General features: G+C 42.2%; 1 protein-coding gene across 1 annotated transcript in view; it reads right to left on the bottom strand.

Moving 5' to 3' along the window:
* Positions 1-13,745, bottom strand: part of SLC4A4 (solute carrier family 4 member 4) — a 198,358-nt gene that overhangs the window by 54,425 nt on the left and 130,188 nt on the right. Inside the window, exon 8 of the mRNA XM_067297497.1 lies at positions 7,462-7,619. Coding sequence (XP_067153598.1) covers positions 7,462-7,619 — 158 coding nt within the window. The remainder of the gene's footprint in view (positions 1-7,461; positions 7,620-13,745) is intronic.

A 13,745-nucleotide genomic window follows, 5' to 3' on the forward strand; every position in this document is an offset into this window, starting at 1 on the left:
TGCCAGCCCATCTGATGGCTTCCCAGCCACGTCTTATTCTTAAGGAGGCAAGCTGATTTTGAAAGGGGAAACCTATTCCCCTTGTAGGCACCATTGGAGCGGGGGGACTACATGTGCAAGATAGTGAGGCTACAACTACATCCAAGTCACTGATAAGAGTTTCAAAAATACCACAATATGAAATCATCGGAGATAGGAAATTACTGCTTTTTATCTTTCCTGCCCTTGCTTTTGTCAGTGCTAATGCACTACGAATTAAGACTTGCCTACACTTAGAAGGACTGCCAGTACAGCAGTTCCTACGAGCCAGAGTTCCCATGACAAAATGGTCTGATAAGATCTCTTAATGGAAAAGGCTATCCACAGAAAAGGATGCTTTTGCCAACAAAATTGCGTCTAGCAGTTCTGCCAGAATAATGGGAATGCTGGTGAAAGGTGGTTGGGTTTTCCACCCTCTTAATTGATTTACATTACAAAAAGTTTTAAGTACAGCCTCATGGTTGGATGTTCAAAGGTACTTAGATCCTCCTGGACTGGAATGAAAAATTGAAAGGGAAAAAAAAAAAAAAAGACATCACCATTCAAATACTACTTAATTCTGGAAAGACCTAAGTCTTATCTTAGACACTCCCAGTTTCTAAAACAAGATATCAATGCTGAACTGGCAAAAAAACATTACATACTGTAGCAATGCTCTTCCTTTAAAGTTGATTTCATGCTGTGTTCTGGTGCCAAGCTAACAACTGTTTACCCACAGAACACCTACAGCCTTGCCTGTAGAAACACAAGCTTCCTACAAATTCTCTGTTCAGATTTGTATCAGAAAAAAGAATTGGTTCATAGCTTTGAGTTGAAAATACACCAGTCTTCATGCTCAAACCTTAGCCTCACCACTTGGCTTGTTAAGAAAGCCCTGTTAGATCTGTTGGCGTTTTCTTGCAACGGCCACCGTTCAGTGGTCTGTGGGGATTCAGTGCAGACCATCGTGCATGGCAGACAGTGTCATTTCAAGCGGCTGTCCAGAGCTGGACTCTTACTAGTGACCCTGAGAAAGAAATCTCCATCACTTACATATCAACCCACCCTTGCAATTAGCAACAAAAGAAGCCACATGGCAGGAGACCAGCTTTCCCATTTCACCTGATTTAGCAAAGGCTGGGAATTATTGGGGCAATTTTCAGCAAACTCTGTGTTAGCCTGTGTTTAAAACAGAAACACTAATAGCTTCTCAAATCAACTCTCAAGTTTCCTGAATTAAGCCTTTTTCCAAGCACAGCCATACTTTTCAGCCAATAATGGCAAATAACCACATCGTAACCTTTGGTAAGTTCTCTCATCTAAAACCTTTTGCACTACTTCCAGTGTGAATTGGTTTAGCTTCAACTTCTAGTCATAAGTTTCAATTGTCTCATACAGCTAGACTGAAGAACCCTCTATAATTAAATTCTTTTAAATATCCTCAGCTATCAATGTACTCTGTCAGTTAGGCTAAGTAAATGGAAGCTTTTCTTCTCTCTTCAGTCACTTCTACAGGTCTTCTCTGAACCTTCTCTGATCTGTCAGTACCTTCCTCAGAGGAAATATCCAAGAAGTGGCAGCTATGTCACTGCAAATAGATAGATGAAATAACCTATTGCTACTCAGGAATCTTATGCTAGCTCACTTCCCTGAGAAAATGGAAGTTAGCTGTTCACATGGTCTATCCAACTTTCAGTCCCTAGCCCATGTTTGAGCATAGTGGCCAACTTCAACCAAATGAGACGAAGACCCAGAGACACCAAATGTAATCAAGTTTCTACAAGTTTTGTGAGAACCAGTGACCAAGAAGGGAAGAAGACCGAAAGGGGCACTGTCAATGAGAGAAATGCAAGGACTGGCCTCACAGTTATCTACTCTGCTCAGCTCGTGGCTGACCAGCACATCCGTAATGTCAAACTAGTCAGCGCTTGGTGTGTCCTCACCAGAAATCTCTGCTGCCCTTTTAAGCATTGTATTGATTAAGTATCATTTCAGCTTCCTCAATCAAAATACCATGAAGTACTAAGTCAAATGTCTTATAAAGTGTATTATATCTGAACAATTATCGTCTATTAAAAAAAATTTACAGTCTTATAAAAAACCCATCAAGTTAGTTTGACAGAATCCACAGATATGTATGACTTGGCATTACTAATGTTATGACTTCCTAACCAAGATCTGCATGAGGCTTTCAAGTGTTTTATTCAAGGTTCATAGGGAGGTGACTAACCCATACACGCCTAGGTCATGCCCTTTGCTCTCCTCCTACCTCCAGGAATTTCCCCTGTCTTTCTAAAGTTATTATAAAACAACATTAAAGAGAAATTGTTCCTCAGACAGCTCTTTTAAAAGTATGTTAATTATAAAAAAGGATCTAACCTCAAAAGTTGCTGCTCAGCATTCTCCTGACTTCTCAGGGGAATGAGATATTTTCATAACCGTGTTCTGAAATAATTAAATTACTGGCTCTCTTGCAATGCAGAAGTACCTGAAACTCCTGCACTTACTAAAATATTCTTAAAAATAGTCAGTTATTTGTGACACTTTCTAAATTCTTTGTCCTGAATGATTCAGCTCAGAATTGCCTTTGGCATGTAGAACAAGACCTTTTAAAGTACAAAATATGCATAAATATATACATAAAAAAAACATATACATCTATATATATATACACACACACATACACAGACACAAAAACCTTAATGTATTTTAGTGGCTTAAACTGAATTATGTTTGCATGCACTAAATAAGGTTTAGTTATGAATACTTCCCCCTAAGAAAGTCCTCATTTCTAGTTCTGACATTTCCCTTTTCATGACAGAGTATCTTCAGTATCTTCATCTTTGAGATGAAGGCTAGTACAGAATTCCTCTCTACTGTACTCAGCACATTCTGAGTCAGCAAATTTTCACTTCTGATCTTTAGCATTTTTATGGATGTTTCAACATAGAAAACCTGAGATTTCACCTCATATCACTTAGCTTGAAGTCCCTCTGAAGTGAGAAGAAAGTTCAGCTTTTCTTCTGAATGCTCTAGTTAACAGCTTCCAGAGAGAGCTGCCCTCACTTCACCCAAGCTACTCAGTCTTGAACTTTGTATGCCAGGACACTTGAAGCACTCAAAATCCTTTGCTTACAAGCCAGTAATGACCCTAAAAGTCCGTAATTTTATTATTCTGTTTTACCTAAAGTACTACTCCCCTGCCATTTTGCACATTTTATCCTTCTTAAGCAGCTGATGACCACCAATTATGTATGATTCACATTTTAATCATACGGTCCATGCCACCAAAACCAATGAGAACAAATTCATTCTCACAGATGAGCAGTTCCAACTCCAAGCAGACAAATGTGCACTAGCTGCTGCATTGTAAAGCCAGCCCATGCACTGAGAAGGCCTAAGCAAAGCACCATAGCACTACTGCGTGCAAGTCCCGTAACCAGAGATCATGGGCCAAACAGCCTAGCAGGAAAGATTACAACACTCCAAGACCTTGGCAGGAGACAACACCAGAGACTGCGGGGCAGAATTTCAATCCGGTTTGTTGACAGTAGCAATAAGGCTTTATGCACTCTGCTTGAGAAGAATTTGGCTAGAAGTTTCCATAAGATCACATGAAAAGCACGTTTAGGTGGTGAGGAGTGTATACAACAGAGACAGGCTCCAAGTCTGTGAAGCACTAATATTTTCCATTTGATACATTCAGTTAGAAATCCATAATCTCTCTCTTTACAGAGTTCCCATAGGGGGTCAGGATCCAGGTGAAAACTGCTGCAGGGCCAAGGCAAGCCTGACCATGCCATCTGTGCAAGAGAGCCACCAGTGCAGGAGACAGGGTCCCTCATAAAAAAGAGGAGGAAGAGCAGCAACTAAAACAAGACTGAAGTTCAGCCTGCTCACCCAGGCCTACTTCGCAGATCTGGAAAAAGCAAGAGCAGCAATCCATAAGGGTTAAACGCAGCTATGCAAAAGAAATTCAGTAAGGTCCTGAAGAAAATGGTTTTAGTTTGGGGGGGTCTGGGAGGAAGCAGTCCTTCTGTTGTCATTTATCAGCTTGCCAATAGAGATGCATTTTGATGGACGCAAGGGCTGATAGGACCAGTTCACAACCTACTTTTCCACCAGAATCTGAGGAATACTGGCTTGGACCTGTTTAATGAACAAGATGCTCACATTTCATCCTCATGTATCAAAAAGAAAATACGCCCTTGTAGTTAAAAGCTTAAATTGGGAGGCAAGGGAACAGAGCCTGATTCTTGTTTCTGCCACATGCTTCCTAAATGACCTTGGGCAAGTTACTTCATTTCACTTGAGACCTGTGCCTGTAGGCACAGGCAATTTCCCGGCCCTACATATTAGACTATGCAAGTTTGTACAGCTTCCCTCCAAAAATCTTTCCCTTGCTCATTCTTTAACTTTTTTCCCCATCAACATTACATTAATGCAACAGACCTGAACATACAATTGTACATTTCTTTTATGAAAATAAGGAGCTAGATCTATTGAATTGTCCAGAGGAGAGGCGGCCATACCAAAGCAAATACAAACACTAAGTGCTTACACAAACGAGGAGTTCAAAGCACTGTGGAACTAAATTTGATAAGAGAAAACCAAAATCCTTACAGGCTTTTTGAATCTGATCAGTAACAAGACACAGCTCACAGTGAAAGGCTGCAAGTTCTCTATATGAATTTCAGTTCCCTAATTCTTATTGCCAGGACTGTATGAAAACACCCCACACAGCAACTTTTCCTGGAGAGTTTATCAGACTTTGCTGGTTCCTTTTAAGTAAAAATTTACTTTTAATGAAAATATCCTCAGCCACGAAGTGTGAAGGGAGAAATATACAGAAAATGTATGTATCCAGGGAGGAGTCATTTCTACAAAACAAATCTTATTCCTACAAAGTGACAAAAATTCTGCAACTTATAAAATTTAAAAATCCAAGCCAAAGAATGTGTAGAGAAAAAAATCAGCAGAAATAAGTAACCTATTTAACTGGAAGTCTACGTGCTGAATACTATCTGTCTTACACACACAATAATTATTTTTCATTCTACAGTTAGGTCAACATGAATAAACCAAAAACAGGGCAGGGACTACAGATATCATGAGCCTTTCACCTCTCCAGGGCTTGGTGTCATATTTGCTTCTACATCAAAAGGTTTCTTACATGTCCAGCTAATGGTTACAGCTGATATGCTGATTGTCAGCTAACCCAATAAAAGCCATGGCTGCCCTGTCTCTGCAAACCTGGCTAGATTAGAGCTTTGAGAAGCAAATCATCAAGATGGCTTCATGCTGTTCTTTAGGAACCCCCATAGTTTTGAATGGCCCAACTCTGAGGACAAGGTTTTGAGAATTTTACCAGGAACTTTATAAAGTAACAAAACAAAAGGAAAAACCCTGAGGGGAGAAAAAGGAGGAACAAAGAAGGCTCCAGCGCCAGCATCTTCTAGAGGCTGTGGGTTGTCTACAGCAGAAATGCCCACTGTATGAGACAGCTGAAACTAAAGGCTGAACAAGGAGACACTCCATCATAACTAGCCTGGGCCCTTATGGGATTTCCTTGATTGAATTTCACAGGATGCAGCCATTGCAAATGGCTCTTCATTACTCACAAAAACAATCTAATGAGCCTCACTACTTTGATTAAGGCTAACATTTGATTTGGAGGACAGCAGATGGATAATACTATTTCCTGGAAAAAAATGTTGGCATGGAAGGACACATTGTTTTGATTAATGCTATTGAATAATGAGGCCGTTGAGCAATCCTAGGACTAACTTCCTGGCTCCCACTACAAAAACAAAGAATGCCTAATTTTACCTCTGCTGAAGAGCACTTTGAGATGTATTTAAAAAAAAAAGAAATAACTGGGATAAGACTTAGAAGCTGAAGTATGAAAATATACAGAGCTCAGTAATGCAGAGGAATCAAGAACAGCCCTTGTTACAAATAAGCCACTTCAATTTCCCCACATTCCTAAAAGTAAACCCAACGCATGCAAATAGCTGTTAGTATGGTTATTGTAAGGCACTCCTGAAACCACTAAGAGATACGCACACTGCTGCACTACAACAAGGCAATTAAACAAAATAGCAACACCACATCATTGCCTTCCTTTGCTATATACATGAAGTTAAGGCATAGATTATAAGAACCATGTTACTTCCATACCGTACAACCACTGTGATTCATTCTAGTATTAGTACTGCCCTAGCTATGTGCTCATGTAGTGATATGAGGTCTCCTCTTACAAGGTCTTACTTGATGTAGCCTCAAACCTTCTAGGCATTATATGACTTTCACTCTGTACCAAAAGCCGTTTAAAAAGTTCACATAAAATATGTATTGGCACATTAACGATATGAAAGGTGCAATTTGAACTCCATAATTACAAGCCAAATGCAAAGTAAATCCCGTGTAAGTGGATACCAACAAGTGTGTGTGAGCCCAGGTGCACAGCAGGAACAGCAGACGCAGAGCAGCCTGGAAGAACAAGGCACCGCGGAGGCTGGCGCGGACTGAAAGGGAATATTGCAGACCAGCAGCAGCTCGGTCCACGTGCCGCCTCTTCCATCCTTCTCATTAAAACTCTGCTGAGCTCCGTTCTTAGAGCATTTCATTACCTTTGATACCAATTACTTTTACAGCTTTCATCTGATATATGTAACAAACACAAAATGCTACATAATGTTGCTCACATACATCAAATGTTCTGGACATCTATAATGATATTATTCTCTATTATCCTATTTGATAAACCATGTATGACTGTATAATTAAGGGTAACAGCTAAGAATTTTAACAGGACTTTAAGTTTGCTGGTTTGGTAGTTATATACATTGACTGTACAAAGTTATGCAAATATTGAAGAATGTAAGGTATATTCACATTTGTGAGACTACAGTTTAATTTGCAACATGAGTCACAATAAATAAAATATACAAATGACATTTTTTCTGAGCCATTATGAATTACAAATATTCCATGTGACTATAATAAAGAGATTTTTTCCCATTTATCTGATGTTTTTTTCAACAGGGTCAAAATTGCATCCTTTGTTTAATGTGAGTTTTTAGGAGGAAAAAGATGTACCACAGAAAAATGCAGAGGAAATCTGAGTCAGGTAAAGGACATGGTGGGGGGGCAGGAAAGAGGGCAGGAAAAAAAGTAGTTCAATCTTTATCATTAAGCAAGTGTGTTTGTGTATTTTACAGCTTATATTTTACATGCAAATTCAGGACTTGAAAATGATTAAGCAGCTAAAGTGAGTTTTGTTACTTTAAAACCAATTATCCTGCAAAATATATGACCCCTATGCAATTACATGATGGAAACCAACAGAGAAGTTCTTCTTTCAGACTGGTACTATTATTTTAAACAGTGGAAATGAAGTTTCCAATTCATGTTACCTGCCTAGGGGCTGAATTTTCTTACCGGGTAGGTACGGGGACTTCAGTGAGAGCACCCAACATAACTGCCTGCTGCAGCCGGACGAAGGCAATGAAAGGGCTTTCCAAGAAGTCTACCTCCCCAACCAGCACATTGGAGGCCTCTGCATCACGAGGCAATTTCTTCATAAATTTATTCTTCAGCTGCATCAGTAAAAGAGGAAGGAAAATAAAATGATGGCTTGTTAGGCATGCAAACAGGAATGTGCAATAAAACTTACCCAGTTTTCACCCACATTTCCTCCTTGGTCATAATATATCACCTTGAATCAGTGATATAACCACCTTTTGGCCATTATGAATTATCCCCACGCAGTCTACTGAAATACAGGCGAATACACTGCTACTTGCTACAGCTTTCTGCCCATTATAAACGTAAAGCAGAAGCCAGACTGGAGAAGCAGACAGCCACCCTTGCGTTCATGTCAAGTCAAATGCTCCTGCTAAGATGACCACCACCGGAAGAGCAATGCTAGCATCGGGGCTTAGAGCTGCGATGGTGCTGAGAAGCTTTCCTTTCAAAGAGCAATGCTGGGTGGCTGCTACATCCCTCACCTAAAGATTAGAAAGGAAGAGAAAGTCTTGGGAAGAAGTGAAGTGAAAAGGGGCACCTCTGAAGAAGAGGAGGAAAATCAGAGAGCGTCTCAGAGGAAAAGGAAAGCAGCAGGCCTGGACGGACAGACCAAGGTGCAGTGAGGGGAATGAAGAAGAGGACAGTTATGCATAGCGCGCCCGGCCTCCGCACAGCTACCGGGCTGGCTAGGAATGGGGTGGCCCAGGGGATGCCTGGCCTGGGAGGAGCCTCTCAGACACTTTCTGCAGAGGCTCACAGCACTCTGTTAGCCCAGCTGGGAAGGGGGATATTTAGAGACCAAACACAACTATTTCTTTGAAGTACAAAATTCACATAACTTGTAAAACACTATCACAGCTATGCATGTAGAAGTTGAGGTTAAGTGGACATTTCAAAAAAAGGACCAATAACTATTTTATGCATCAGGTGAGAAACAACAATTGCTGTTCTTTCTTCATTCCTTACCTCTGATAACACACAGAAACTCATTCCTCCACCCCTGCCACCTAACTCAAATCCATGAAACCCCAAACACTAAAAGGCAACAGACAGGCTACTAGTCGTTGTGTAGCTAAAAGATCTCTGATGTTTCCACCATCAGCTGAACATCCATTGCTCCATAATGAAGCTACTGCATCTGATATTTTATCCTGCCACAGCAATTGCTAATTTAATCCCACTCTTTCCTCCCTCTCATAATACCTTTCCATCATACAGAATTGTCAAGAACCTTGAACAAAAGTTTAAAATTAAGTAAATGAACTGCTGGCATATGGAATACACACATAAGCAGCTGCACACACCACTCTGCCTGATCCCTCACTGTTGAAAAATCAGTGTGGCCCACTGGCAAAGTAAAGATATCTATTTTGGCAGAGCTACCTACAATTCACAGCAGCTCACAATCTGGCTCCATGAGCTCTCAGAAGCCCCAAAGTACACGCTGACTGATGGCTTTAATATTTATAAACTAGAAAACATTAAGGGCACAAGGAAAAATTAGGCTTATGGTAATTCCCCAACAGAATCTGTGTTAATTTAAATTGAGGTTGTCAGTTATTCACTGCTCGATAACACACACCCCTTGGAAGAACAAACAAATGACAAAACGCTCAGACATGTATCATGGACGTACTCAGCAGAGCCAGTCAGGGAACACAGCTTCTCTGGCAATTTTGACAACACTTTGCTGGGCCAGGAATTGTCTGGGGGGTGAGCAAGTGTCCTCCCTATTCATGCAAACCAGGGCAAGGCTGCTGGCAGAAGAGAGGAAAGGTCACAAACCCAGCAGCAGGAGAGGATGATGTTCCCTAGGCCCCTTTTCTAGGCAGCATTTTGTTTTTTTCCCCACCAGGCACCCAGAAGAGACACAGAATCACCCCCTTTCCCAGGCAACCAAAGCACGATTTAGCAAAATAACCTTCCCCACGCTCACTGAAAGCATTTTCCTCGTGACCAGTCTGTCCTAATTTTCCTGGAAGAGTCACATTTGAAAGTAAAGACAGAGCAAACACCTAGAAACTTGCTGATGCTTTTAAATGGGGTATTTTTCCCCTTAACTTTTGGCTAAGATACAGTTTGGGAGCAATGTGGTGCACCACCACTGCAGGGCTACAGCTGCTCCAGTATTAAGACCCCACATGCTGGTGAGCTGCACACGGCGTGAGAATAAAAGCATGAAGATGCCTAACTATTCTGTTAAACTGGCAGAAAGACCACCTGTGTTAAGGAACAAAACCAGGCTTTCTCTGATCAGTTGTTTATTCCCAAAGGCTCAGGTTACCCCTTTTAAAGGATGGTGAAGAAGCAAAGAGAACAGAAGATCAAAATCACTGTTGAAAAAGGCCAGATTCTTTTGAAATGCAACCAAGTAATTAGAGAAGGAAAAGATGGCATACAAAGTACTCACACATTTCAACAATTATTTTGTAGCAGAAGAAATTCAAATGTGAGACCAAAATCCTGTGGCCAAGGAATGTGCTGATCACTCTTCTAATCTGATTTTCTTACTCAACCAGGTTGCTTCACCAAGTCTTTCCAATAATGTCTTTCTAGTACTGTCCTTGCTTGATACTCCCATTATCTATGACTGCTCCATTGTCCTCAGTAACAGGAGCCTGAGTTGCTACCTCGCTTTTTTTTCATCCAGCTCTTTTTTGATGTTTTTCTAGTGTTCTCTCACTTTCTTCCTTGCACACATTAGGCTAATACAGAATTCTCTATTTATCCACCTAAATCTTTTCCTTTTTCTTCATTAACAATGACAACCGATGTGCCAGAAACATTAAAAAAAAAAAAAAGTTGGTGATGCCACCGTAAGCATGTGCCAGTGTAATTGCACTGCTCACCTTGGAGTCTTCTCATCCTCAATGCCTATATTTTAGTCTATTGGAAAAACGAAACAAGCAGACTTGGAAAGAAAAGGTTGCATCTCAAAGCAAAACAATGTAGTAGCAGGCAACTCTGCTCCCTGCATCTTGCAAGCAGGAGGCCTGCCCCAGAGGTCCTCTTAAGGACCCTGCGTGTTGCTGCCCAAGCAGCAGGAAAGCCTAAAGTCCAGGAGGAGCGCCAGCAGAGTTGACATAAGGTGAGTTCACCAGCAAGGAAAGCAGCATTGGGAGTTCAGTCACGGGATAAGCAGCACTTCTAGAAAAGCAACAAAGCATCTGTTTTGTCACTGAACAGTAGGGCTAAAAACTGGAGGGAAGCAAGCTTGGAAGAAGACCTAAAGAGCTTTACGTATTCATTTCCAGCAGTCCTTCTCAAGCCATCCAAAAGGTATCTAAGGTCTAATACTGTGCTCATCACCATTAGATCAGAGTGCCAGAAGAAATCTACTGACCAGCATCCTTCTCATCAGCCAACTGCCAGAGTCACTCTCATTTATGTGTCTTCCTCAGAGTGCAGATATAGCTTCATACTAAAAATAGTTCCTTGCAGCCCGAAGGTTATTCTTCTAATCTCGGCACCTACATACTATAATTGTACCGCAGCGGATGTGAGCAGGCTCACAGTGCACTAAAATATGCATCATCTAGCTGACAAAGTATTAACTAAGGCAAACTATGGAGAAATGTCATCAATTGCTTCTGATCTGATACAAGGAAAACACTGCAGCCGCAGCAGATGAGCTCTAAAAATCAACCTCTCCTGGCTCTTTTCCAGCATCTTCCTGGCACTCCCAATCTCTTGAGCAGAGGTCGCAGCTTGGCATGGGATCGCACGCCTCTCTGCTAGGCTATTAAATTAGCTCAAGCAGGCCTGCTGCGTGGCAGGGCCATCGTAGTTGCCCGGCTCTTAGCCCTGGGCTTCCCCGGGAGCAGCAGCAAGAGCTCCGGCAGCCTCAGCCACGCTCGCGGGGGGCACTGCTCCTTCAAGAGTATAAGCCCTGAGCAAGCTTAGCACTCAGGCCACGTCCTCGCAGCTGGGGAGGGATTTCTGAGGGCACTCAGATGCAACACAGCTTTGTTTTTAACTGCCCGCTTCAGCAGCAGCAGAATTAATTTGGAGTTGAAGGCTGTTGAAAATCCTGCCCTCCATCGGTTCCCTAAAACCCCTTCACCCCGCGTGATCTTTGGAGCCGTTCTGTATTCATCTGGCTAACAGTGAATGGTGAGGGAGGATGTCCCGCCAGAAACACAGCTGGGGGTAACATTAGAGCAGGCCGTGAATCCCTAATGAGCATTGCCCTGGGCTTTGCCAGGGTGACTCTAGGAAGTAGAAAAACGGAAGAAGTCTGATGAAAAGGCATGAGTTATAGATTCAGCAAGAAGGAAAACCACTGGAATAATCCTGCTCCCACACACTTCAGTCAGGATTTCCACCAGAGAAAATATTTATAAACATCAAGTTCAGTGGAGAAAGCTTGGAAACGTGTTAACAGTTCTTCCACAAACAGTTTTTTGGGGAAACCAGGGACAGAAGATACTGAGGAGGTGCCAGCTCCACAATAAAACATATGTTCAGTTTTGCTAACCAGATTGGTCGTGTGCTCATGTATTTTCCTGAACAAGGATGATATTTGCACACACTCAGGTGCCTTTCCGAATCAGCAGGGACAAGAAGGACATCAAGGCCTGAGGTTGATCAGCCCCTGAGGTCCAGGGCATTGGCCTGCTCAGCCTCCCCTCTGTCCAGCACATCAAAGCAGCATGACTAATTTTGAAGAAATATCTTGAAGGTGTTTTTTTGCTCCAAATGACTTTTGCAGCAGCACACAAAACTTGCTTAAATCATTTATCAGTTAGCTGACAGGAATGTTGTAGTCAGCACTTAGGATCCATTTTGAACCATTCCCCCGAAGAAGCTTCAGAAAAGATCCGAGTCCTCAGCAGCACCAGAGAGTGAGGAATGGAGGGAGGGTGGGAGGGAGCCCCACAGCTGGAACTGCTGTGCTCCCTTTGCCTGCACTCTGCTAAATTGAGCACTTTTCTAACCTGATCGCTAATGTTATGTTAAAGGCCAAGGATCTTCAACGCTGTATTTGCAAAAGGGCACGGCAACCTGAAAATCACAATTTCCCTAAGTGTATTTTAATACTCCATTATTATCAACATCACTGAAGATTTATTGGAAATGAAAGCAATTAGTAAGTACACACTGCTTTTATTGCATCTGTTTGTTTACTCTCAGTCACTTGAGCGTGCTATATACCTGTCTGCCTTGTCCTCCCAAAACTGCTGCTTCCCCTGCTGCAGAGACCGCTGCACAGCTCACGAAGCTGCTCTGAACTGCTGCCGTTATCGGCCTGACTTGCTGGAGTAAAGGAAACCCAAGGGGACAGCCCATAAGCAGGGGAAGCATTAAGGGGCATCTGTTGCGACCAGCTACTCCCAACAGGGCCAGGAGAGGGTCCAGGTACGCTACTTGCCCCTGCACCCCCTAGCAAGACTTTCAAAAACACTTTAGGAGCCAAGTTGGATGGATTTTCCTAAGTCACTCAACGGGGCCAAATATTTTGTAAAGAATGGAAAGTCTCTTCTGTTAATTTGGGAGCACCTAGCACAACCGAGAGCTTAGATGCCTAACAGCGAAGAGCAGGAAAAGAGGAAAAGGGTCAGGCAGATGAACACACACATGGCTCTTGTCTGTGAGCCCTGGCATCCTCTGCAAAGTATTTGCAGGCTTCACCAAGGCAAAGAGAAGACCCAAGGCAAGCGGCAACTCCTTTAAGTGAGTCACTAGCTAAAACATCAGTGTGTACACTTTTTCCTATTTTACCAAAACAGGAAGCTTTTGCAGCTCTACCCCATTTGAAAAACCAGCCCTAAATGGAAGGAGCACTGGGGCAAAAGAAAACTTGTTAGAAAAGTGAGAGGCTATGATTCGTTTGAGTGTTTCTCCTATGTGCAGATCAGCTGCCTTTATGGGATATTACAACTGCCCCCTCCCGACAGAGGCTGCTGAGTTTGCAGCAGGGAAGCCCCAACAGCAAAAAGCGGGGAAAAAAAAAGCATTATGCAAGTCTAATGCTATTACACAGGTACAGTATAAAATTAATAATCCCCATTTCCATTACAATAACAACATTAATAAAGCAAAATCAAAACTAAAAGGCCATCCATTGACTTTATCTAAGGAAGCTATTCGTAATTCGTAAACAGATGCTAACTTCATAACATGCCATCCTTCAGTCAGGATCTGAAGTGCAAACTTGAACACCCCTTCCCATTAGCAGCATTTCGTTGCTAGCGTCA

Source organism: Apteryx mantelli, chromosome 5 (assembly GCF_036417845.1).
Source record: "Apteryx mantelli isolate bAptMan1 chromosome 5, bAptMan1.hap1, whole genome shotgun sequence".
Classification (NCBI taxonomy): Eukaryota; Metazoa; Chordata; class Aves; order Apterygiformes; family Apterygidae; genus Apteryx; species Apteryx mantelli.